Source organism: Neovison vison, chromosome 1 (assembly GCF_020171115.1).
Source record: "Neovison vison isolate M4711 chromosome 1, ASM_NN_V1, whole genome shotgun sequence".
In the NCBI taxonomy this organism is placed as follows: Eukaryota; Metazoa; Chordata; class Mammalia; order Carnivora; family Mustelidae; genus Neogale; species Neogale vison.
In genome coordinates, this window is record NC_058091.1 from 126,133,865 (window position 1) to 126,160,806 (window position 26,942).

A 26,942-nucleotide genomic window follows, 5' to 3' on the forward strand; every position below is an offset into this window, starting at 1 on the left:
TTTCATTTATGGCGGGCATCATCTGTTACTGCCTATAACGCTAAGTTTGACTGATTCCCTAATATTTTATTGCTATGGGGATAAATACACCCGATTTGGATTACCCTCATTTAGAATTAAGTCTGCTTTTGAATATTTAACTCTTAAACAGCAGACTGAGACAAGCATCTAAGTGTGTTAAGTAAAAAGCCCTTGGGTGAAAAGGCCAAAAAGCCAAAAGGGGGTGAGGTGGGGGTATTCTCTCTTTATTTGCGTTTTCTGATGTAAACAGTTTTTTCAGACGTGTAGTTGCTTGCATTGTTTTCTTTTGTTCAGGTCCTTTGTCCAGTTTTCTTCTGCAGGGTTTGAGGGTTTCCCCATTTTCCTTTAATTAGAAACAACCTGCCATGGGCCTCCTCTCTTCCCCACACGCCCGCTGAGTTTCCTGGGTGTGAAAAGCCGCTTTCCCAGGTGCAATCTCTGCACGTTGTCTCGGACTCCTCCTCGATGTCACCAGCCTGCAAGGGTGCGGGAGGTGCGCCGTTTTCACCTCCGCGGCTCCTGCGCACGCGCAACTCGCCAGTCTCCGGGCCCCTCACAAAGGTGGCTCTCGGGGCCGGCCGGAAGTGGACGCGCCGCGGCCGGGGCTGGGTAGTGTGCACTACATTTCCCGAAAGGCCAAGGGGCGCGATGCCAGCGGTGGCTAGGTTGAACCGCCGCGGACTACACTTCCCGACGCGACACGCGAGGCGTTGCCAGCGGCGGCTGAGGTAAACGGCTGCGGACTACTCTTCCCGACGCGCCGCGCGAGGCGCCGCCGGCGGCCGGCCGAGGGCGGGCCGACGCGGGAAGCTCCGGACGTGAGGCATGAGCGGCGCCCTCCCCCGGCCCGCGCGCGTCCTGCTGCCTCCCCGAGCGAGGGTCGCGCGGTGCGGGGCCTAGCGGCGGGCATCTCGAGCCCTCGGCGTGCGCAGGGGCTGCTGCGGCCGCGCCGGGCGCCGGCGAGGGCGGCGGCCACCATGGAGGTGAGCGGGCCGGAAGACGACCCCTTCCTGTCGCAGCTGCACCAGGTGCAGTGCCCCGTGTGCCAGCAGATGATGCCCGCCGCGCACATCAACTCGCACCTGGACCGCTGTCTGCTGCTCAACCCCGCGGGGCACGCGGAGCCCTCGGCCGGGCCGCACCGCGCCGGCGAGCGGGCCAAGGGGCTCTCGCCGCCCAGCGCCAAGAGGCGGCGGCTCTCCGAGAGCTCGGCGCTGAAGCAGCCGGCCACCCCGACGGCGGCGGAGAGCAGCGAGGGCGAGGGCGAGGAGGGCGACGACGGCGGCGAGACCGAGAGCCGGGAGAGCTACGACGCGCCGCCCACGCCCAGCGGCGCCCGCCTCATCCCCGACTTCCCAGTGGCCCGCTCCAGCAGTCCCGGGAGGAAGGGCTCGGGAAAGAGGCCGGCGGCCGCGGCCGCGGCGGCGGGCAGCGCGTCTCCGCGGAGCTGGGACGAGGCGGAGGCGCAGGAGGAGGAAGAGGCGGTGGGCGACGGCGATGGCGACGGGGACGCCGATGCGGACGGCGAGGACGACCCGGGCCACTGGGATGCGGACGCCGCCGACGCCGCCGCCTTCGGGGCCAGCGGTGGGGGCCGCCCGCACGCCCGGGCGCTGGCGGCGGAGGAGATTCGGCAGATGCTGGAGGGCAAGCCGCTGGCCGACAAGATGCGTCCCGACACGCTGCAGGACTACATCGGGCAGAGCAGAGCCGTGGGGCAGGAGACGCTGCTCCGGTCCCTCCTGGAGACGAACGAAATCCCCTCCCTCATCCTGTGGGGACCGCCGGGCTGCGGCAAGGTGAGTGCCGCCTTGGCTGGAGGGTTCCGAGTGTCGATCTCTACGGGTCGGGCGTGGATCTAACGGTCAGAGGCCGTCGCCGAAGAACCCGCGCGTCCACCCTGGATGTTGAGGCCTGAGGGCAGGGCCTCAGATACTATCTGAGCCGGGGCCGCGCCTGGTCCACAGGTGGAGTTAGTGATGGGTGTGAAAAAGACACACCGCGCCAGATTTGTAAGACGCGTTTTCCGGTCATTTGCAAAATGAAGATGTCTGAATTCATAGGTTTGCAAAAATATTTGGACTCTTAGATTTGAGCTATCTCTGTGTTCCAAGTGTGCCTCGACCCTCCCATTAATAACCCAATTCTCAAGGAAATGACATGCTGCAAATTGCAAAGGAACATTTGTATATTCGATTTGTAGGTATATGGGTTTAGCTTTGGGGGGGATCAAAAATTTTTCTGTTTCGATTGTGTTTCTCTTCCCGCCCTCTAGCTGTTGGTTTATTTTTAACAGACTGGTGTTTATTTATCCTTGAGAATGTGTTTATTTACCAAGTCTAATATGAAAACTCTTTTCCCTTTCCAAGTCGTTTTATCTAGCATTTCCATAACTGTCCTCACTATGCTTTCTGCTTTAGAGAAGAAACATCAATGCATTTTGATGTCCAGTTGTATGTACCTTGTTAGAAATTGGCATATGTCCAGAGGAAGGTGGTTCAGATATTGGGGTCTAGAAAAGGTGTCATTGGAGAACACTTGAGAAACAGAGGCAGAGTTAAACAAAACAGAAGACTAAGAGGTGTTTAAATATATGATTTTTTTTTTCCTATCCACAGGAAGAGAAAGGAGGATGAGCAGCAGTGAGTGAAAGGCAAAATTCAGTATCAAAATGTAAAGGAGCCCTCTTAGCTTTGTGATTCACACTCCTTAGTTAGTATGCAAGGGCTTTAATGATTTTTTCCCAGTTTTTCTTTCTGACTTCGTCTCCAACTTAATCACACCTTCCTTTGCTACGGTTCCTGGAATGCATCTGGCTCATTTTGTGCCTTATTGTTCACTTCTATCCCAAATAATTTACCCAGAGGGAGATTTAGTTGCTACCCTATTTAGGAGATTGAGCAAGAGCATTATTAATAATTGTTTGTGAAATCTTTACATAAGGTCATGAGAATGGCTAATCAGCTGTTGGCAGACTAGATGGCAAGAAAAACCTCCAGAGGAAAATGAGTAGGGTGAACTAATAAAAGACGTCATGCAGAAGATGTGATGGGCGGCTCAGCATCGTGGTTGGTGGTCACAAGCCTAGGCATATGTGGTGTAGAAGCCCATAGGCTGGGATTTGATGAAACAGCAGCCACAGTAGTTTAATGATACACTACAAATTTTAGAAAATAAAATGTACCTTCCCATTCATTCAGTATAGAATTTGTCCCTCTCATTAAACACTTTTTCTTTATTTTCATTCTTATTATTATACTTTTCTGTGAACAATAATAATGATATTAATAACAGTATATGCAATTTTATGGAACACCTGGTACGTACCAGGCACTAAGCTGTGGTTTCCTTGGATCTCACTATTGTCTTCTCATAACTACTAACATGGTCAAAGTGCTATTGTTTAGTCTACTTCCACAGCAGACATTCAGAGGTGGCAGTATGCAGTCATCGTTAATGCTAGGTAGTTGTCATTGGTCTTTCAGTTCAAAGGCTCACTCCTTTTCCAAGCTGCACTAATGAGCCTCCAGTTGTAGAATTGAGTGATTCTGTGGTTCTGCACTCCATTTCTACAACTAGTCCTTCAATAGTAGTGCTTTCTTGGCTGGAAGAGGTCACAGCTGTCACTCGGGCTCTGCTAAATCAAGACAGCCGCTCTTTATTGGAGATTCCAAAGATCTTAGAGTCCCCAAAAAAGGAATCAAACAGGGTTAGGTATAAAGGAGAAAAGGTCAGGATCAGCCTAAGGTTTAGCTACTTTCCTGTTTTATTTTTAACCGTCTTTTTTTTTTTAATTTTTAAAAATGTGCTCTGGTATTTCAGATTGCATCTGTGCTGCTGAGCATTCTTTAGAGTTCAAGTTGCTTGGTAAATAGTGCTGATGCTGCTTGTGTTAGTGCCCATGGGTGCTTTTCTCTCTGTGTCTGATCAGCTTTCCAAACTCTGTGTGTCATATTTTCTAGACCACTCTGGCTCACATCATAGCCAACAACAGCAAGAAACATAGCATAAGATTTGTGACATTGTCTGCAACAAATGCCAAGACAAATGATGTGCGAGATGTCATAAAACAAGCTCAAAATGAAAAGAGCTTTTTCAAAAGGAAAACCATCCTTTTTATTGATGAGATTCATCGGTTCAATAAATCTCAGCAGGTATATTAACTTCCTTCTACCTTTTGGTCATTGTGAACATTACAGTGAATATAAAGTATGTGAGATTACTTTGAAAAACATAAAGCAGTATGCAAATATAAGAATTAATGTTACCATTAATTTTCTGTGCATAAAGAGGTATAGATTGTCAGCCCATCTCCTTTGAGCCTTTTTCACCACTTTTTCTTAGTGTTTTTTGGTGACAAGAAAATGCTTTCTGTCTGATAATGAAATTATTAATATGGTCCTGAGTTATACTGTATCAGAAAAACAGCTTACCAAGTTTCTCATTTTTACAGATTTTTGGATCTCAATATTAAGAGTCCTTAAGAAATTTAACTTGATTTTAAGATCCTTATTTTAATATTTTTAAAGTTCTTTCCTATATAGTGTAACTTTTTTATTTTTAAAATTAAAGAGTGTTTTCTGTGACCTCAGAGTTTCAGCCGGGTGAATGTTACAAGATCTAATCACCACTACTTATTTAATGGCTTTCTGAGATAAAAGTAAAAGTACAGTTTATTTGTATAAACAAAGTCAAGCCACTGTTGTATTTTTGTAAATAAACATTAACTTTTTTCTTCCAGTACTTTTCTCTGATATATTTTGTTAAAGCTTTTTAATCAGAGACAGAAATATTTTATAAAACCTTACTAAGCTCTTGTTCCTGATCTGAATCTCTTATTTTTTAATTTTTTTTATCTGAATCTCTTTTTAAATAGACTCTTCAGAGTTCTGACAAGATGTTATCGCTTTCAGTTTCATTAGACCATTAACTCTTACCATTTCTTCCCTATAAGACAATGTCCAGTGGTTACATATTCACCAATGCATATTTACCAAGTTTGTTAGGAAGAATGGCTGTTATGACCGAGTACTCCAGAGGAAAATTTTACAAATACTAATGTTTTTGTGTTTTCTTAAACTCGAATAGCCACCTGCCCACTGGGATAGAAGCCTTAGGATAGAAGATAATTTTCTAAGTAAGAAAATCATTTATCTTGAAACTACCTTAGAATTGTACTTTGAGGTTTAGTGTACCAGATAGGGGCCAGGTTTAGACATTCACATTGCAAAAGGTGTGTTTTTGGCTTAAAAAGCGTGAGTTGCACTCACCCGACCGTGCATCCACATCCAATGAATATAAAGCTGTTGTTCCTGAACTCAAAACTAGGAGAAGGAAGGAATGGCCAACTTACATAGGATTCTGCAGGTTGTTGACTGGAATCAATTTCTTCTGTTTTCCTCCCATGATTAGGACACTTTCCTTCCTCACGTGGAATGTGGGACGATCACTCTGATTGGGGCTACCACGGAGAACCCTTCCTTCCAGGTCAATGCTGCTCTCCTAAGCCGCTGTCGGGTTATTGTTCTTGAGAAGCTTCCTGTAGAGGCAATGGTGACTATTTTAATGCGAGCAATCAACTCACTGGGAATCCACGTCCTAGACTCCAGCCGTCCCACTGACCCTCTGAGCCACAGCAGTAACAGCAGTTCAGAGTAAGTTGACTGTGGGCAGTATCCCGGGGGCGCACACCTCTCAGAGAATCCCCTGGCAGAGAGCCAGAAAGGGCTGGACGGCAGTAAGGAGAGGGTAGGGACAGAGAAGAAATGTTGATCTAGTAACGAAAACAGGAGTGGAAGAAAGTGCTCAATTGTACCAAGTGTATCTCTGCAAATGTTTCCTTTCTTTTAAGATGGATTTTATAGCCCTGTAAGGGGTGCATCTAATTTTTCAAGCTTTAACATTGTTTTGCGTGTTTTTTCAGTCCTTGGGTATTTTCATTTGTGCTTAGGGATTTTTTTTCCTAACACACTTTTTTTTTAATAAGACTTGGAAGATTATGGGAAGCCTTACTGATTATTTTCTTTCATCAAATAGGCTTGACCTACAAATCCTTCTCGAGATTTATATTCAGATTCCCAATTTTTTTTTCCTGAAGTTTACTCCTCTTTTAGAAATATTAACTATAAATTAATGTGAATGTTACCATAACAGTTTTTAAATCTTAAAAATTATTTTGCACATTTTAAAAGTCAAGCTCAATTCTGTAAAAGTAAAGAAACTTTACCTGAAAATGACATATTAAAAGCTCTCTCATTCCTTTTGGCATTCTGTTTCTGTATCATGAATACTGTGTAAGTTCATTAATACCAGAGTATATATGAAGTTGTATGTAATCAATTAGTTTACTTAGGTTAGAGGTTTTCTTTATATTCGAATATATTCTTCAGATGTCGTTTATTCATATGTCAACTGAAATAACGCAGTGGAACATAATCTGGTGTGATGAGAGACTAATGCCTGCTTCTTCATGCTGTGGACCCCACAGCTGCTGGTGCCTGCCCCGAGGCCAAGTTCTGGAGCCACTCTTCTGTGAGGATTAAAGTACAAGACATAGTTTTAGGTTCAGGGTTTAGGTTTCAAAAGTCTCTCCCTGTGTGTCTGGCCTCTCCCATTTGCCTCTGTCTCATGTAGGAGGAATTATGCTGTGGCTCATGAAAGCCTTGAAACATGGCCAAGTACTCCCAGGTGCAATGGAGTCACATCAGTTTAGGGTAGAGTTGTGATGGCATAGCCATCAAAATCGTGGCTTAAAAGAAATACAGAATCTGCTGGTATCGGTTAAGTATATTCATACTTAGAACCCTTTGTGTGCTGGGCACTTGTCAGGGTCAAAAGGGGCTACATACAGCCAGCCCTCACATCTAGTATAACTGTCCTGTAAACAACATTTTCAATACAAAACTCATATAAATAACCAAATGATAAAAATGGAAAGAGAGAGGAACAACTATCCTAGTATATTTCTGTGTATTTTTATTTCTGTGTACTAGTTATCATAATATATCTACTACATATTCTGTATTTTTATTAATTAGGGTATTTTATTGATTTCATTCAGGTCATGATTTCATGGAATTGTTATTCAGATATCCTCAGGTTTTTTCTCCCCAATCACTACCATGCCAAAATTAGGTGAAATGAGAAAGACAGTGGAAGAACCGTGGAGCTCATTTTAAAAAGGATTTCCGCATTTTAACCAGATCTCCGAATCATTTGCATGCATATTAAAATTTGAGAGGATAAGTGAAAGAATTAAGATTTCTCTATTACTGAGACTGCGAGCCTGATACAAAAGTGAGCCAATGATTCTTAATCTGCTAAAACTATATTTCAGTCAGAGAAAACCTGCCATGTACAATAGATTGTTTGCTTTTTCCACTGTCACTCATTTGGAGTTGATTCTAATTATAGCTTATTTTTATTCACTTGTTTCCTTTCTAATTCCCATCCCTCCCCTTCCTGGGAGGGCTAAGAGGATAAGAACTTGTCCTCCTTGTTCATATTCCCAGCATAGGCCTAGTATATACATGCTTAGTAAATGGTTTGTGAATGAATAAATTCTAACTTTCAGTTTGAGAGAAATAGTTTAATTTTTAATTTTTGGATCATCCAGCTTAAGGGATGATTGCCTCACAGCCTGGATGTCAAGAACCTTTTTATTTAATACTACTGCCTCAGCAAACAATGAAATTAAAGATTATTAAGCTTAGTTAATTGATTTACTTGTTAGCAATTCTGAAAAGAAAGTTAAGTTGGGAGATGCCATAGGCCACAGAAAGAACTCTTATATTATAAGTGATTTCCTAACTGAAGCACCTGACCACCCCAGTGGAGAATTAAACACAGGTGTTGTTTTCTTTCAATTTTAGGTAAAATTGTACTTCCACATCTATTGACTGGCTTCAAATGTATATACATTCTTGTGAACATAAGTTGGGTTTGGTAACACTAATCTAGCTGGAAGGAATGACTTTAAACCCCAAATAATTATTTCTCTGGGAAGCCCTGAGTGCATTTGTAGTCTTGTGTTTTGGTGCCCTAGTTTACGGAGAAATCTAGACTACCACTGTGCATGAGAGTAGCTGAGCAAGTACTGGTCTGGAAACCAGTGGAGCTGATTGCTAGACCATTGTTGGTTTTTCTTGAATTGTGAATTCTCATCTAGTATATGTTTGTACATGACAGATTCTTGTGAGAGTGAGATAGAAGTGTTCTTTTTAAATTTTTCTTTCCGTATTTATTTCTTGAGCATTAATTGAAGGCCCCACATATGCAAGGCATTGGCTGAGTGTTGAAAAGTGCCTTCCTGTCCGTTTAGAGAGCTTAGTATATGATAAGGAGATAAGGTGAGTAAGTGGGCTTCCAGGGACATGCTATGATTGAGTTATGACCAAAGAGTAATAGGGGATAGAGAAGAGGCATCTAGAATATGTGAAATCAGATATCTCACCTGATAAATGAGGGGATGCTGAGTTGAATTTTGAAGAATAAGCAGAATTTAACTAGATGAAATGGAAAGTTCATTTGGCAAGGGAATATAGCACCTGAAAGTCAAGGTGGTAATAAATAGTATGATCCACTCATTATAGCTGAGTGGAAGAGTGGGCATGAGGAAGTGGTGGGCAGTGAAGCCAGGGAGGAAGGCAGAGCCAGATTATGAAAGACCTGTGTGCTAAGGTAAGGTGAGTGATGTGGAGAGCTATGGGAAACCATAGAAAGATTTTAAGCAAGAGAGTGACATATCAGCTCTACATTTTAGGAAGATTGAGAATAGCATTGGAGAGATGGTAGGTTGGAGGGAGTCAAGTCCCATCTTCCCTGCCCCTCACCAGAGATCGGGAAGATCAGTTAGGATGCTATTAGAGTGGTGCTGAAGATAAGTGACAAATGCAAGTGACTTGAACAAAAGCCAAAGCTGCTCAGAGAAGTTGGAAAGTCATGATAGGCCTGGGTGTGAGGAGGGAGGAAAAAGGATTGTCTAGATGACTCTCATACCAGGTAACTAGGCAAATAATTACACTTCTGGCAAGAACGGTATGAGGAAGAGGAGCAGAGGAGGTGTGGAGTTCAGTTCGGGACTTACTCAGCTTGTGGGGCCTCTGGATGATTTCATATGAAGAGGTTTTCTAGGCAGTTAGATAAAGAACTCAGGAGAGCAGCAGAGTTCTTTGAGTCTGAGATTTGGAAGCCACCAGCACTTCAGAGAACATATAGTCCATTTGTTTGAGTAGGAGAACTGAAGGGAGCCAGGAAGTAAGGGTAGTAAGTTGGAGACCTGTCAGCATTTATTGTGTAGGAGAAAGACAAAAGTTTAGAAAGGTAGGAAAACCAGAAGGATGCTCCGCAGAGAAGAGCTTCAGCAAGCCAGGAGTATTCAACGTTTTTGAGCCAAACTTAGGATGCAGTTTGGCTGCATATACTGGGAAAAAAATCAAATTAACTGCCATAAACAAGATAGAACTTTCCTTTTCATGTTAAAGAGTCCGAAGATAGACACGTATAAAAAATGCAGCTGCTAGTCAGCCTCATGGTATCATCAGGGACCCAGACCCTTATCTTTCTGCTCTACCACCTTCAGTGCATGGCTTCTACCTCATGCCCCAAGGTGGCTACTGGAGCTCTAGCCATCATATTTGCATTGCAGGAAACAGGAAGGAAGAAGAGTCAAAGAAGAGCATCTTCCCCATCCCCACTCCCCTATTTTCCACTTCACAGCTTTAGTGAGACGTTTGCAAAGTGTAATACTCTGTACTCAATTGTGATTTTATTGTGAAGAGAAAGATAGAGGTAAGCTGGTGATTTATGTTGAATTATCCATACCATAGTTCTTTTGGTCTGTTTGGGTAGTCGGCAGTTTTATTGTATTTTACTAAGTACCATGGTCACATGGTACAAACAGTGAATCGTGTTTTCTGTGCCCTCGGTTAATTTTGCAGAACAAGGGGGGGAAAAAAAAATCCATGCATGGTCTGTCATCCAATGAACTTGTGCTGCTGGTGATGAGAAAGTGAACTAGTGTTAAGTCATTCTGAGAACTTGCTGCTTTGAAGGATTATAGATTCCAGATAAGACATATGCATGTTCAGAAACCCCCTAAAGAATCTATTGTTTGTGGGCTAGATAACAGTGCATTTATTTGTGGGTATGAGGAGAATAAAGTGAGGAGCCATGATTGCCCTGTCACTGTCTAATGAGGCAATTCCGACAGTTGCTTGGAAGTTAAAATGGCTCTGTCCTTCTGAATTGAGGGTGCTATGGCTTGACTCTGAGACTGGGGCTTTTCTGTAATTACCAGGAGAGGAGAGCCCACACAAGCTGGCTGTAGGTTTGTTGGGCTAGGTTTTATTACTTAATATTATTAATATTATTGCCTGCCTTTCATAAATAATCTTTTTCTAACACTGAACGGAGAGAAAGGTAGTGGACCACAGAATAGAAAGTATTGATCAGAATGAGTTGTGGATTTAGTTAAGAGTGGATTTTAATAATTCTCCTTAAAAATGGTTTGGTGTAAAGGAAAAGAGGTATATAAGCATATGTTATGGAAATGATGAAAAAAATAATGAAAATAATGGCAATTGGAAATACCGATCAATCTCATTGATCTTGTATGTTTCCTCTTACTGCCGTCACAAATTATGGGTATCCCCTACTTTTTGAAATCCACATTATACCACTTCACATTCACAATAGACCTACATTAGTAGGTCATGAAAGAAATTAGAAGAGGATTTTCCCTCTTACCAAAGGGAGGGGGAGGCAAAAAGCAAAAACAGCATTCTGCACTTGTTTTTCAGTGAGTCCTTTAAAGAGGCAGTAGCACCTCGCAAGTAGAGTGCCGCCACCCAGCTCCTTCCCCAGGAACTACATTCAGCCTCTCAAATCAGGCCACCATAGCTTTGGACCATGTCTGTGAGCATATGCTTTTTATCTTAATTTATTTTGTGCACCTGTTAGCAAGATGTCTCCTCTAAGATCTCAGAAAAGCCTGAGAGAGGTCACTTTTTAGATCTGGGAACACTAAAAAAAAGAAACAAACAAAAAAACTCCATTGTAAATTAATTAATGTTAACTGCCTTTTCACTTTATGCTATTTTGGCTTGCAAAAGGTTTTAAGGGAACCCTCTATTTTCAGCTGGAGCTTCTGGTGGCTTCTGGCATTCCTTGGTTTGTGGCAGGATCACTCCAGTGTCTGCCTCCGTCTTCACATGGCTGTCTCTGTGCCTCTGTTTTCTCTTACTGTCTCCTATGAGAACATTTAAGATTAAGGTTCACACTAAATCCAGGGTGATCTCATCTTGAAATCCTTAATGTGGCTAAATTCACAGGTTCAGGGACTAGGATTTAGGTACGTCTTTGGAGGCCAATGTTCACCCCACCATTCTCTACCAGGTATAAGGTATGGTGTAATTGGAAAAGATGTGTGCTGCCATGGCATTAAACACAAACAGGGCATCATCTGTGAAGCTGATGTTCTCTCTTTTTGGGGAAAATAGTTTTGTTTTGGTTTGTGTTATTTTTAGTCTGGTTATCCTGGAAACAATAGAGTTGAGGGCTCTGCTTGAAGATTTGCAGTTCTAGAGAGTATGCTGCTGAAGAGGCTAATTAGGATGATTCTCTTCGATATAGGTATCCTTACCTACTTTTTTAGATGAGGAAATCTGAGGCACAAAAAGGTGTAACAGTATGTTCAAGCCCACCCAGCTTGACTGTGGGAGGGCTGGATTCTGAGGCACGTTTCTAGCCATAGGCATACCTTGGACATAATTTAGGTTTCGTTTTCCACCATTGCAATAAAGTGAGTCATATGAGTTTTTGGTTTCCCAGTGAATATAAAAATTAGGTTTACACTGTAGTGTGTTAAATATGCAACAGCATTATGTCTAAAAAATCAACGTGCATACCTTAATTTAAAAATAACTTTACTGTTAAAAAATGTTAACCATCATTTGAACGTCTGCAAGTCTTGATCTTTTTGCTGGTGGATGGTCTTGCCTTGATATTGATGGCTGCTGACTGATCAGGGCGGTGGTTGCTAAAGGTTGAGTTGCTGTGGCAAATTTGTTAAAATAAACAACAGTGAAGTTTGCCACAATCAGTTGTTCTTTTCACAATTTCTCTGTAGCTTGTGATGCTGTCTGATAGCATTTTACCTACAGTAGAATTTCTTCCAAAACTAGAGTCCATCCTCTTACCCCCTGCCACTGCTTGATCAACTAAGTTATGTCATATTCTGTATCCTCTGTTGTCATCTCAACAGTCTTCATGGTCTCTTCACCGGTAGGTGCCATCTCAGGAAACCACTTTCTTTGCTCACTCAAAAGAAGGAACTCCTCAGCATTCAAGTTCTATCTCAAGGCTGCAGCAATTTAGTCACATCTTTAAACCCCACTTTTAAGTCTAGTTCTCTTGTTATTGCCACCACATCTGCAGTGCCCCCTGTGAAGTCCTGAACCACTCAGAGTCATCCACAAGGACTGGAATCAGCTTCTCCCAGTGTCCTGTTCATGTTGATATTTTCATCTCTTCCCATGAATCACAGATGTTCTTAATGGCATCTGGAATGGTAAATCCTTTCCAGAAGGTTTTCAGTGGACTGTGTCTAGATGCATCAGAGGCTCTAGCCTTACAAGATTTATTTCTTAAATAATAAGACCTAAAATGTTGAAATGACTCCTTGATCCATTAGTCACAGAATGGATGTTGTGTTTGCAGGCATTAATCTCTTTATACATCTCCATCATAACTTTAGGAAGACCAGGTGCATTGTCAACAAGCAGGAATATTTTGAAAAGAATCTTTTTTTCTGAGCAGTAAGTCTCCACAGTGGGCTTAAAATACTCAGTAAACCAAATTGTCAACAGACATGTGGTCATCTAGGCTTTGTTCTTCCATGTATGAAGCACAGGCAGAGTAGATTTATCGTAATTCTTAAGGGCCCTGGGATTTTCAAAAGAATAAAGGACCATTGCCTTCAACTTCCGCTGCTTTGGCCCCTACCAGGCGAGTCAAATCACCCTGGTTTTAAAGGCAGGCTTTGGCTTCTCTCAAGCAACAAAAGTCCTAGATGATACCCTCTTCTAATAGAAAATGGTTTTGTTTACAATGAAAATATGCTGTTCAGTGCTGTCTCCTTCGTCAGTGACCCTAGCTAGATGTTCTGGATGGTTTGCTGCAGCTTCTCCATCGACACTGGCTGCTTCATCTTGTGCCCTGATGTCATGGAGACGGCTTCATACCTTAAACCTCAGAAACCAACCTCTGCTAGCTTCAGATTTTCCTTCTTCAGCTTCCTCACTTCTCTCAGCCTTCACAGAATTGAAGAGAGTTTCCTTTGCATTCTTAACTTAGCTGTTCGGTGCAAGAGGCTTAGCTTTTCGCCTGTCTTGACTTTCACTGTGCCTTCCTCACCAAGCTTAATCATTTCCAGTTTTTAAAATGCCAGACATGCAACTCTCCTTTTCATTTGAATGTTGAGAGACCACTGTAGGGTTATTAATTGGCCTGATTTCAATATGGTTGTATCTCAGGGAATAGAGGAACCTGAGGCGGGGGTGGGGAGAGAGATGGGAATAGTTGGTTGGTAAAGCAATCAGAACACAAATATTTGTCAGTCAATAAGAGTTCTCTGTTTTGTGGTTTGTGGTGCCCCAAAACAATTAGAATAGTAACATCAAGGATCACTGATCATAGTTCATCATAACAAATAATGAAAAGTTCAAAGTGTTGCAAGAATTACCAAAACAGGGCGCCTGGGTGGCTCAGTCAGTTAAGGTTCTGCCTTCCGCTCAGGTCATGATCACAGGTTCCTGGGATCGAGCCTCTGCACCTTCCTGCAGAGCAGGAAGCCTGCTTCTCCCTCTCTCACTCGCCTTGCTTGTATTCCCTTTCTCTCTGTATCTCTCTCTGTCAAATAAATAAATAAAATATTTTTTAAAAAAATAATTACCAAAACAATGGCCTAGAGACACAAAATGAGCAAATGCTATTGGAAAAAAGGCCCTGATAGATTTGCGTACTGTAGGCTTGCCACAGACCTTCAGTTTGTAAAAAAAAAGAAAAAAGAAAAATAATGTCTGTGAATGGCAATAAAACAAAGCAAGGTAAGGGAGATGTGCCTATTCTCAGTTGAGAAGGGATCTAGGTACCAAGTTAAGCAAGTTACTCGCTTTCACTTAGAACCAGGTTAAAATGCTACTGGGAAAGATTTAACATTGGACTCTTTCTCTGTGTTTCTTCATTAAGAACGATACTTTTAATTTGTAAAGGATTAGTAACAAAAGATTCCTATCTATAGCAGTATTGCCTTTTAACCACATTTGCACATCACATTTTACCAGGAATACGTTTTAAAAATATAGTTGACCCATGAACAACATGGGTTGGAACTGGCTGGGTCTACTTATACACAAATTTCTTACAGAACAATACTGTAAATGGATATTCTCTTCCTTATTTTCTTGATAACTTTTCTTTAGCTTATTAAGATTATAGCATGTAGTAGAGGTAACATACAAAATAGGTGTTAATTGACTTGTTATTGGTAAGGTTCTGTCAACAATAGGCTATTGATCGTCACGTTTTAGGGGAGTCAGAAATTTTATGTGAATTTTTGACTGTGTTGGGGGTCATTACCCCTAACCCCCACATTGTGGAAGGGTCAGATCTGCAGGTACCCAGAGTCTGTCCCTGGAGGTTTTAGTATCAGTAAATCTGTGATTAGATATACACATCTATATTTTAGGATAATTCTCTGTAATCTGATACATATCCTTGGTTGAGGACCACTATTAAGCAGTTGTTACCCTGACCATGGAGTGTTCCTTTTCTTTAGTGAAAGAGATTCATAGAGTATAGTTTTGTAATTTATGAGAGAGAATTTAATTGAGCCATACATATTTTTTTATTCTGCTATAAAATAACAAGTACATTTTCACTTATTTTTACTCCTCTTCCAACTTAAACAGCTCACCATATAAAAAGAATTCTCCAAATCCCAGTATCCTCCACCACAAAAACAGTGTGTGGAAGGATTCAGGCCCTTGGAAATAAAAAGGAAAGGAAGAAGTTGTCTTTACAGCCTGCTTCCCATATTCCTGTTAAGACCAGTGCATTTCTGCTCAGTTGGAGAAACAAGGCTAAGTCTTCGATTTCTTCATCCAGTAACTGGGAGTATGATCTTTTCAAATGCACTTACTTTATCTATTTTTTATTTTCTATAGTTTATGCTTAAATTTCAAAATAATGTCTCTGGACTAGGAGTGCTCTTCCAAGATTATTTGTGCAATAGTTACTGTTTCCTGAGGGGTTTTGCAAATACCAATATAATATTCCTTATTGCTGTTAGCGTGAACACTCATGTACTCCCTCTTCTAAGATCTCAAGATATTTTAACACATTTCATTACTTTTCAGAACCGAGGTAGTGTAAATTTGGGTTCAGGATATATTGGAGAATAGATAACCTTTTGAACATCCTGTACAGTGTTCTTAATAGCAAAATTTCATTTGGTAAGTTGCTTGTGTGACCATTTTGAGGGCCATCAGCAGTCACCTTTTATTACTTGAACAGAGTTGCTGACAGATTCATCTGTGTTTAAAAATACTCAATTCTGGACAGGGTTGAAATTTGGAATGTGGATCATATCAAGGGGGAGGAAGAATGGAACATCGGGAACTTGGGTGAAAGCTCTCAGCTCTGATTTTATTGTGGCAGCTCTCCCACTCCCTGTGACTCCAAACCTGATAAAAAGGACAACAATAGAATAATTCATACTTTGGTTAAGAGTTTAAAAACTGAAGGAAAGATCCTATTTTCCGACCCATAAAATACCCACTTAAAGGCTTATTTAAATTTATATTTACTTAAATTTATAAACAGTGTGCTGTTTATAAGTCTATGGCGTGGTCTGCTAGTTGGCTTCTCTCAGATATTAAAGCCTACTCACTGACTTTTTATGAGGACCAACGGAAATGAGGGCATAGAGTCAATGCTAGGGTGTATAAGGACACTTGTCTTTTTTCTGACCCAAAAGCACTTCATGCTGCTAAATATTTACAGTGGACAAGTTCATAGAAAGGGGATATATGCCAAAATACTGACATTAAGGAAGTACAGCAGTAGGTGATTTTTGCCCCTATGTGTCCCCCTATGTGTCTATTTTCCAATTTTTATATAATATACACTTTGTTTAGAAAAGTAATATTCAGAGTTTTGAATATTATTTAATTGTTAAGGATACAACTATATATAGTACGATCCGAATTTTGTTTTAAAAATTAGATGTAAGGTTGATGGTTCCATGGTTGGTTGGATCATAAAGGAAATTCAACAAATGACCTAGTAGCTATTGTTATCTTTAGGTGGCACAGAAAATGATTTCTTTTTGTTTTTTTAATGTTTTACCATATGTTATAATTATTAAAAAATAAACATTTTACTGAAATTGTGGGGAGAATTGAAATTAGTCCATTCATTGTACAGATATCAAATGCCTATTCTCTCCCAGGCACTAGGGGTATAAAAAAGGAATAAAACATAATTCCTATTCTTGAGGTCTCCACATTTGGTGGGGATGGAGAGATGACAAATTTGATCAACAAATGGCCCCACTCCTGTGATGGCTTAGTCAGTTAGGATTGATTAGGTCTCCTACTTTACTCCTTTTTTCTTCCTGCAAATGATCCCATAGGGTCTTTGTTGCTAGGAAGCTTTCCAAGGAGATGGAAGGCTTTGCTTTTATTAGTCCTGGAGCTGAAATGAGGTGTTCAGGCACCATCTCCACCCACTTCTACCCTCCCCATACACACACATGTGTGCACACACATGCACACAACTCATTTAACATACGGTAACCAAGCCCCCGGAGTGCCCTTCCCTTTCAGGCACTTCGGTTGCTACCGCACCCCCTCTGATGTTAGTCACTCTAGCTAATACATTTTCTTGAGTATGTGTTACCTGTCATTTTCTTCCAAATCATCTAGAATCTGCTAAACAGTATCTGTTTGAGAAATGCTTCATCAGCTTTACATAGTGCCAGTGATGTCGGTTTGGTGTGTGTTTTGAGTATCTGTCTGGTCAAGAAGGGAGGAGGATGGGCTTCTAAACTGTAACCATGGTTTTCGGGGCCGAGGCAGCTGTCAGGAGGAGTGTGATAAGAGATTCATTCATTATCGGCTATGAGAAAACAGGTGCCTTATGTGTAGTGATAGATGAGAAACTGGAAGTCTTGATTTGGTAAATAAGGGGCGGGATGAGGCAGTCTTTAAGATGTTAGAAACAAGAGGCACCTGGGTGGTTCAGTCAATTAAGCCTCTGCCTTCAGCTCAGGTCATGATCTCAGGGTGCTGGGATCAAGCCCCAGGTCCGGCTAATGCTCAGCTGGGAGTCTGTTTCTCTGTCTCCCTCTGACACCCCCACCCGCCTTTTGTGCTCGCTCTTTCTCTATCTCAAATAAATAAAATATTTTTTTTAAAAAAAGAAAGATGTTAGAAACATATCTGTTAGTGAATGAAATGCAAATTGGTGTGTGTTCAAGTTACTCACTCAAGCCGAGTAGCGGGTGGGTATATGGTATGGAATTATGCAGAGACAGGCTGGGATCCCCTTCATGGACTGGACCCCCACCGCCCTGCCTTGGCCCAACACCATTGGTGCCTGTGCTTTGTTTTCTAGGTAGCTGATGAGGACAGTCCCAATCAGCTTATTAATTAATAGAGACATTTTCAGCTGAAGGTTGGCAGTGACATGGTGAGCTTAACTCTGAAGAATTATATTTTGCTTTGTGAATGTGCAGCTAGCAGCTAGGCAAGAATAGTAAGACACCTCTAAGTAACTATATGTGTGAGATATTTTGTCTAACTAGACTAGAAATAGAAAAGTTTGCTGAATTAGACTTGAGAACAATCCTAATTAGACCTTTATGAAGGTCCACATTTGGAAATGTGATGGTAGGTGACTTATCTCAGGTCTTACAGCCAAGTTTTGTCAGAGTCTTCTAATGGATACCCAGACTAGTGACCTCTCCACTACTCTGTGCAGCCTTTATGTGATTAATACCTTCTTGGAAACATGCCTCAGGCCAGAATCCCAGAGGCTTGCTAGGCCCCGTGTGTCTAGAGTAACTGGGGACCCAGGTTGTTTGTAAAATGAGGAACATTAACTGCATGATGCAATCCTGGCCCTTTCCTGTTTGGGAAGTGGTCTGAGCGTACCTATCTCGTCAGGATGTGCACTGTGTTTGACGTATGTTTTCTGTATACTGTAATGAAGCCCAAGTATTTCTGTAGTTTTCACTCTAGTAGGATAGAACCAGAGAAGCCATGTATCTTTCCATGCCTCCTTCATGCATGCTTATGGGTGTGTGCTATACAGCACAATAATCTCAGGACTCTGAAAATAATCTTACGACTCCCAGTCTTGATAATGCTTCACCATATTGATAACATGAGTTAGGGAGAAAGGGTAGAAGCATTGAACCTACAGTAGCTTTTTAGTGACCTTGCTCAGAGCCGCTCTGTAAAGGTGCTACAGAACAAGTGTCAGACATGAAAGTGGAGGTAACTAACCCTGTTTGTGTTACAGGCCGTCCGTGTTCATAGAGGATAAAGCAGTAGACACTCTGGCTTATCTTAGTGATGGGGATGCTCGAGCTGGATTGAATGGACTACAGCTGGCAGTGCTGGCCAGGTTAAGCTCTAGGAAGATGTTCTGTAAGAAAAGTGGGCAAACCTATTCTCCCAGTAGAGTTCTGATCACTGAAAATGATGTGAAGGAAGGTCTCCAGCGATCTCATATTTTATATGACCGAGCAGGTAAGTAAGAGAAAGTGAAAAGAGGGGAACTTTAATGAAATAAGTTGTATCTACACATTCCCATCCTAGACTTCTGGCTTCAGCTGAGTTTAGAACATGAACCTCATTCTCAGTTGGATCTCCATTATTGGTAATTGAATTAAACCTCCAACTCAGAGCCTGTTCAAAGACCTAGCTTCCTGATTGATCTTTCTTGTGAGAGGCACAGAGCAGAAGCTATCCTGATAAGAACTGAGAGGAATTTTCGTGTTAAAATTGCAGGTTCAGACCTGCTTTGTAAGGTAGGTAGGTATTTTTTCCATTACTCTCTGTAGTGCCTTTTAAGATAAAAACATTTTGAAAGCCCCTACGTTCACAGTTGACAGTAATCTTTGTGACCATTTATAATGGCAATAATAACAAGACTTTTGCAATAAGTGACTTAGTTCTATTAGTTTAATGAGAAGTAAAGTCCATAATTTCTAGAGTCCTAACTAAAAATGAAGTTTATGTGGACCTGGATGTGATGTTTTTGGTTGTGGTAGCTTTTTTAAACAATTTTTCTGCATACACTTCGGTACTTTTGTAGAACTGCATTTACAGGTAACAGATTTAAAATAGAGTCTTAACTAGATCTGTGATCTGGCAATATTAAATGTCATAAGCACAGCACAGTTGTATCTTTTTATATAAGGGATGGGTGGTGAAGATTAGCATATGGTAGATTAGGCTGGACTCTGGGGCTTGAGTATTTGTGATTCTGGATAGAGAATCTGCAGTAACTGGAATCCCATACCTCTAAAAGTAATGCAAGAAATGGAAGCTGATCATTAAACATTCCAGATACCACATAGGCAGCACCTTGTCTACAATATTCTGAAATGCTTTTTGATGATGAAGAATAGGTCTTACTGGTTAGAGCAGTGGGGTGGAGGAGCTTGGGTTCTGGACATTGCCTCCTGATGAGCAGAACACTGACTTTGGGCAAGTGGCAGAAGCTCTTCAGCCTTAGTGTGCCTCAACTGATTGGGAGCTGGGTGCATGGGAATACTAATAAGTACTATGGACACATTAGTTAGGGACTCATTAGAGGCATTTAACAAACAGTCCTGTCTCCTCTCTGATGTGAACATGCCTCTCGGCAAGACCTCTCCTAGCACAACCCAAAGATCTCCGGTGGCCAGCTGTCTGTGCTCCTGAATGTCATGGGATGCTGTTAAAGTCTGAAAAGTAAAGTATTCTAGACACAGAGCTTTGCTTTCTTTTGGCCAAATACAAGAATGGGGGATATGAACAAAATTTAAAATTTTAAGAGGTAAAAATATTCCCACATGCTGGGTTCTCCAACGTTTTGGGGGGTTCCAGCAACAGGTATTGTTCTCCCTTATACGTGGCCTAAAGGAGACTCTTCATTTTGACTAGATGAACTGGAACTGTTCTTTCACATTTTATCAGACTGTCATTTAAAAATCAAAATGGTACCATTTACCATAACATTAGGTAACATTGAATATTGGAGCGTTTTCTATATGTTGTTCCTTTTTTTTAAGTCTTAAAGTAACCTTAGGAGGTAGTTATCAATAGTATCTCCATTTTATAGATAAAAAACTTGCCTTAGTTCACAAAGCAAGTGATAAAACTCATTCTCAATCACAGGTATAAGACTAGTTCCTAGGATTATGTCCTTCCCCACTGGCGGTGCTGCCTCCTTACCAGCCCTGGCCTGACATCACCAGTTTCCCGCTAGAGCATGTTCACTCACACACAGTAACACACACTTACGTGAGTACACTCACAGACCCCCATATGCACACAGTGGATATCAGACATGTCTAGTCCTAGGATTTCTACTTCTCAAGGCTCACATTCCATCCAAGGGAGCCATGCGCCGTGGGGATCACTTTGTCTACAGCTCTGCACTGCCCGTGGAAGAGCTGGGGACAGTGGAGGCTGCCTGGTGTCAGGCCTTAAGAACCCACACATTCTACAAGTCCTACACTTACTGTGACTGTGGCCCGCCCTGCCGCTACCCCACTGGAGTGTAGCAGCACAGCCGTGAATCTGTAGATACTCATAAATACAGTTCAGATCCTAGAGAATTGTTCTTTTCCAAGCTGTGTTCCATAAATAGGGATGATAGAAGCATTGCCCTGGAAACCTGCTAGCTTATACTCCTGGGCCTTTTTAGAACTCTGGTGAGACAAAAATCCCCAGCCCCAAGATTTTAATTATTTCGTGTCTTCTGGCGTATAGTTACCCACTTCTAGGATCCAGTAACTAGCTCACATATTTATGTATCAGAGTGAAGAAATTTCTAAATGAACACAGTTTCTCTGCCTTGCATTGAGGTCAGGGTTCTACATAAATAATGTCGAAATTTTAAGTTAAAAAATTTTATATGATCAAAGCAAAAATGGAAGCTAGCGTAGAGTAACGTCTAACACTTCCATGTTTCTGCAGTGCTTACTCCATACTAGGTGTACATTATTTAAGACTCAGAACCCTAAAAGCCAGCTAGTCTTTAATCCCCACTTTACAAATGAGCTGCCCAAGGCAAAGAGAGGATCAGTAACATGTTCTTAGTCACATGGCTAATAAGTTTGGTGCTCACATCCAGGGTACCTGGCTTTAGAGCCCATGCTCTTCCCTGTTAATTAGCCTCTCATCTTTGACCTGCAGTAAAGGTCTGAGTCAGTGAGTAAGTTTGTCAGGGAGATTCATTGCCACCTCATTTACGTTTCACAGAAAGTGGTGCGAAGCAGCTTCTTTCATCTCCCACATATCTGCAAGGTGGCCAGGCCTGTGACTGGGGCCAGGACCTTGTGGTTTTCACCCAGAACCCTTTCCCACCCAGTCTCCTTGACAATGTGGCTTAGCTAGGAAGCCCAGAGATAGATGACAAGTCCATTTGTCCACAGGAATCTGCTGGCTGGACTAAAAACCACTGATCTGCACTCTGCCTGAATGGGAGGTATTTGGCCCCCTACAGTCAGCCTCTTGGGTCTTTCCTCCCTGACAAGCCAGCGTCTTGTCTCATTCTGTCCTCAGAGGAAGGCCAAAGACGGTCCTACCAGCATGGTCAACTGGGGCGGGACTTGCCCCTGGGTCCCCAATGCTGTGCAGAGTAGGTCATGGATTCTCTGTCCACCTTGGTGCTTCCCTGAAAGGACTAATGCAAATAAGAATTCCCTGCCTTTTTTATGAAGTGACTATTCTCTCCTCAAACTTAGGGAAGAGTTGAGGATCAGAAAACCCTGAAATAGTTCTCTTCTTAATTATGTTTTTTTAAAGCATAGTTCACTGATTTGTTTACATGGGAATCCTGGGTGAAAAATGGGGGGAAACCCAAGTGGTGAGTGGGGGGCTATAGTGCTTTCAAGGTGAGAGCTCTTAGTCCATGTTTCAACCCTTCTGAGATCCTGCCACGTGAATGTCCCTGTACCAGATTTAAGTGACCACAGCCTTTAGATACCAGAAAGACAGCTGGAAAGGACACTGAGGAACAAATGGGCCATCTGTAACAGCTGTCCTTGTCATTGACTCTCCATCCTCATGTCTCCAACCAGGCCCGGGGACAGTTTCCTCAAAGTGACAGTGGGGGCACATGGAAACAATATCAGATTGGTTCCCTCCACCTTTCATTGTGGCAATCCACGGAGGTCCAGGAGGACCAGCTCTCCATGTGCTGCTCTCCTTGTCCCCATCCCAGGCCTCTGCTCGTGTTCAGCACGGGCAGCACAGGTACTCCAGCAGCCTCCTGCGCTGAGGCTGACCGGGTTATGAGACAAGCCCACAGACCCCAGAGGGAGCTCCTCTGGTCTCCAGCATCCTGCACTGGTGCCGTTGCCGCCTCCTGCTGAGCAGCTTGAGGGTAGCAGTCAGACTTCACTTTGCCCAGGCTTTCCTAAGTCCCTTATTCAGGCTTCCTTAAAATCAACCTAGTGGAACAAACCTACGGCTTAGATGACCCTCCTACGGGCTCTGTGGATTTCCTCTTCTGCCCATAATCGAGCACGTGCTTTTTGTGTTACCCAGGAGAAGAGCATTACAACTGCATCTCTGCGCTTCATAAGTCTATGCGGGGCTCAGACCAGAGTGCCTCCCTCTACTGGCTTGCGCGCATGCTTGAAGGAGGAGAGGACCCGCTCTACGTGGCAAGGAGGCTGGTGAGGTTTGCCAGTGAGGACATAGGTGAGTGTTCTGGGAAGGACCAGACCCTGGTGTTCAGAGTGTGGCTTTTTATGTACGGGAGCCGGGGAAGGGGGCGTTCAGAAGTGCTGACCACTTTGGAGCCTAGGAATTTCCTGGGACCATGTGGACAGGTAAGCAGAAGAGAAGATAAATAGGAACTGACTGGTTTATTTTTTGGCATCGTGTATGTGCTTTTGAGTGGTTATATTCTGAAGAAGTCATCATTATCTGTTTCCTCTTCAGTAGTGCTTTTCCTAACATGGGTATTGAAATAGAAGAAATGTTTTAAATGCTTTGCAGTCAAAGCATTTCAAGCAGTTTCATTGGACAGCTCCTGAAATAAAAAGGGAAGATTCTGGACACTATGTAATGAAAAACATTAGGAAAACATTTCTTTGATATAGTAAATGTTTTGTTTTTAATGTGTCTGTCCTTGTGACTGTCTGTATGGCCTTAGCCCCTCATGTTTGTCATTCACACTCTCATATTTTTCCTACTAGATATAGTTTTTATCCATGAAGAAACAATTCTTTTTTTTTTTTTTTTTTTTTAAGATTTTATTTTATTTATTTGAGAGAGAGAGACAGTGAGAGAGAGAATGAGCGAGGAGAAGGTCAGAGAGCGAAGCAGACTCCCCATGGAGCTGGGAGCCTGATGTGGGACTCGATCCCGGGACTCCAGGATCACACCCTGAGCCGGAGGCAGTCGTTTAACCAACTGCGCCACCCAGGCGTCCCTGAAGAAACAATTCTTGACACCACTCAGTAAATATTTCTCAAATAAATTAATGAGATCAGAGGAGAATCTGTTCTGATAAATGGGATTTTTCTGGTCAGTAACATCTACAGGCAGTGGTGATCTCTGGTCGCATCAGCTCATAGACAGGTCTGGGTGGGAGTGTGCATTATGACTTAAACTTTCCTTTGTCTTTCCGTGTGTGTGACAGGTCTGGCAGACCCTTCTGCATTAACACAAGCAGTTGCTGCCTACCAAGGCTGTCATTTTATAGGCATGCCCGAATGTGAGGTAAAGTAATCAGCCCAGTTCTTCTCAAATCACTTCCTTTCTCTTGTGCCATGTCCCTTTGTGGATTTGAACATATGTCCTGCCATCACCTTTAATGTACAGGCCCACCAAAGAAGCTGCTTGGCTTCTCAACTCCCTTTTTAGAAGCTTACACTCTAGAGGGGAGACCTTACGTATAAACAAGGTCACGTTTTGAAACTTTTCTGTAGTTGTGGTTTCAAAGGAAGTGCTCAGCTCTTTCCTGGGGCAGAAGTATTGAAAGCGCTGAACAGGAAGTTTCTCTAAGTTCAACCATAACCAGCAGCTTCATATTTATGTTTTATATGTTGGGGTTTTAAGAAAAAAAATCATTTAATAAATATTCTTCTCTTTAACAAAAAAAAAAAAGAAAGAAAGAAATCTTTTTCATCCTCTTACCTCCTGTAGGAATTCCTTCTCTCCATCACAACTGGTTATTTTGGCTGTAGGTAGAAAAGGAGGATAATAAAAGCATAGTGACAATCTTTTCCGAATTAAGTAGGGATGTCATAAAATAGTCTATAGGACAGAAACTTTCTGGCACCTTCAGTAATGTTTTCTTTTTGTCCTAGGTGCTTCTGGCCCAGTGTGTAGTCTATTTTGCCAGAGCCCCGAAGTCCATTGAGGTGTACAGCGCCTACAACAACGTCAAAGCATGCCTGCGAAACCACCAGGGGCCCCTGCCCCCCGTCCCACTGCACCTGAGGAACGCGCCCACCAGGCTGATGAAGGATTTGGGCTACGGCAAGGGCTACAAGTACAATCCCATGTACAGTGAGCCTGTGGATCAGGAATACCTGCCGGAGGAATTGAGAGGAGTCGACTTCTTTAAGCAAAGGCGATGCTGACTCTCGTAGGCTCTGATAGCAGTGGGATGTGTCGTTTTTTAAGGAGAGCGAGAGTAACAGAGTTGTGGAGTCAGTTGCCCGTGGAAGTTAAACGAGACCAACATTTTGTGCCAGAAATGTCAGAGTTGCTTAGGTGGAGGCACACGTACTTCAGCTAAATGTGTAACATTGAAATTGTGTTCATTTGCACTCTGTGCAACGGTTATGCTTATGAAAATATCTGGCAGCTTTGTGCAATGAATTAATGTTATAAGGAATTATCTATTTTGTCATAGTATTTAAGTCATAATGTCATTTCAGAATTCAGTTCTGTAGGATTTTTTTTTTCTTTAAAAGATGTATATTCAGGGTAGTTTGAATTGGTAAAAAAAATGTAATTGTGATTTAATACTGCATAGTGTTTTGGGTATTTTTTTTATATGCAAAGGTCTTATGAGCCAATAAAACTATTTCAAAGTACTCTTCAGTTCTGTCACGTCTCTCCCACCTGGGATCCTAGCTGCCAGTATCGGTCACCCTCACATGTTGGTAGGTAAATACTGTGAAAGAAAAATGCCTGTAGGGGAGAAGGTTGGAAGCTTAATGAGAAGCCTGTGGATCTTTGTAAAAATCCATTTTAAGTTTTAAAGGAATACGCTCGAGTTGTAAATGGCTTATGAAAGAATCCAGTAGTTTCTTCTTCCTCCAGTTTCTTCTTGCAGCTCCGTGTTTCTAAATGATGCATTCTGTTTTACTTTTGTGATTTCCTAAACGTAAATACCACACACGTGCGTGCACACACACAGCTTTGATTCCTTTGCAGCTGTTTCTTCCCAAACTACTTAATAGTCATCCACAAGAATCGTCCCTTCAAGTAATCAGTCAGTTCTGTTTCTTTCTCCCTCTCCCCCAACCTGGTGCGATCCCTCCAGGAACGCACTTCCTTCTGTCCAACCGCTGCACAGCTGATGTCCAGGGACTTCGCTGCCTTTCTCCTCCACGAGGATTCCTGTTTTCTCCATAGTATACCAGCCGTCTCGGCTCATCCCAGCATTTCTGTACAACACATGCTTTACTAGTTTGAGCAGGCTGGAGCGACAGTGACCTGCACTCAGCAGGCCTGGTGTGTTAACTCCCCTCCTCTGTCTGGGCATCTCCCTTGTACCTGCCTCACGTGTTCTAGTTGTGGGGTCCAATGCTTGCCTTTTTCTCCTGAGGGGATCCACATCTTTAAGAGCTTTATGGAACAAGGATGCATGGGAGGCAAAGTACTTCTAGCTGTTAAGAGTCTAAAAATACCTTTATTCTACCTTCAGACTTACCTGATAGTTTGGGAATAAATTCTAGGTTGGAAATTACATGTCAGTTGTCTTCCTCTTTCCCATGTTGCTATCAAGAAATTTGAAGATACTCTGATTTGTGACCTCAGCAAGCTGATAGAATCTTCTCTCTTTGTTCCTAGTTTTTAAAAAGCTTACAGTGATTTTACCAGGTGCTGAGTGGACCCTTTCAGTCTAGAAATTCATATCTTTCAGTTTTGGGAAAGTTTCTTTATTCATTTACTAAGTGTTGGGTACTTGCCTCATGCTAAGGACTCTTGGGAACACATCAGCTAAGGAAAAACAACATCCTGTGCTCATGAAAAACATAGTATGAAAAATCGTATTTTAATATGTCCGCTGATGATGAGTGCCGCGAGGGAAATAATCAGGGAACTGAGCTAGAAAGGGTGAGGAGAAGTCAAGATTTTATTTGGAGTAGCCAAGGTAGACCTCGTCAAGAGGAGAATATCTGACTCAAGAATTAGAGGACATGATTATGCCATTCAAGGATAAGGGAGAGCGTTCCAAGCAGAGGGAACAGCAAGTACAAAGGCCCTGAAGGAAGGTGCCTGGCTGGCTCAGTGCTACAGAGGAGGTGAGTCAAATTGGGATGGAAGAAGTAGTGGAAGTGGAGAAGAGATGATGGGGGTTTGGATTAATGTGGCACCTTCCTAGTCCTGGGAAAGACTGGCTTTTACTCAATCATTCTGGCAAAGGAGTGTCACAGTGACACATTTTGTAAG

At 42.4% G+C, this 26,942-nt stretch overlaps 1 protein-coding gene across 1 annotated transcript; it reads left to right on the top strand.

Annotated features, from left to right (window-relative positions):
* Nucleotides 1-939: 939 nt before the first annotated feature.
* Nucleotides 940-25,357, top strand: WRNIP1 (WRN helicase interacting protein 1). Its single transcript, XM_044257925.1, has 7 exons — nucleotides 940-1,820; nucleotides 3,984-4,175; nucleotides 5,434-5,675; nucleotides 18,607-18,836; nucleotides 22,851-23,006; nucleotides 23,953-24,032; nucleotides 24,623-25,357. Exons 1-7 carry the CDS (start codon nucleotides 999-1,001, stop codon nucleotides 24,896-24,898), a joined length of 1,998 nt encoding a protein of 665 aa, XP_044113860.1. The 5' UTR covers nucleotides 940-998; the 3' UTR covers nucleotides 24,899-25,357.
* Nucleotides 25,358-26,942: the final 1,585 nt, after the last annotated feature.

What these genes read in the sequence shown, in the direction of transcription:
- WRNIP1 (XM_044257925.1), top strand. Translation starts at nt 999, where the DNA reads ATGGAGGTGAGCGGGCCGGAAGACGACCCCTTCCTGTCGCAGCTGCAC. An exon ending in GACCGCCGGGCTGCGGCAAG is followed by an intron (nt 1,821 to 3,983) that starts GTGAGTGCCGCC and finishes CATATTTTCTAG; the next exon opens with ACCACTCTGGCTCACATCAT. An exon ending in GTTTGCCAGTGAGGACATAG is followed by an intron (nt 23,007 to 23,952) that starts GTGAGTGTTCTG and finishes TGTGTGTGACAG; the next exon opens with GTCTGGCAGACCCTTCTGCA.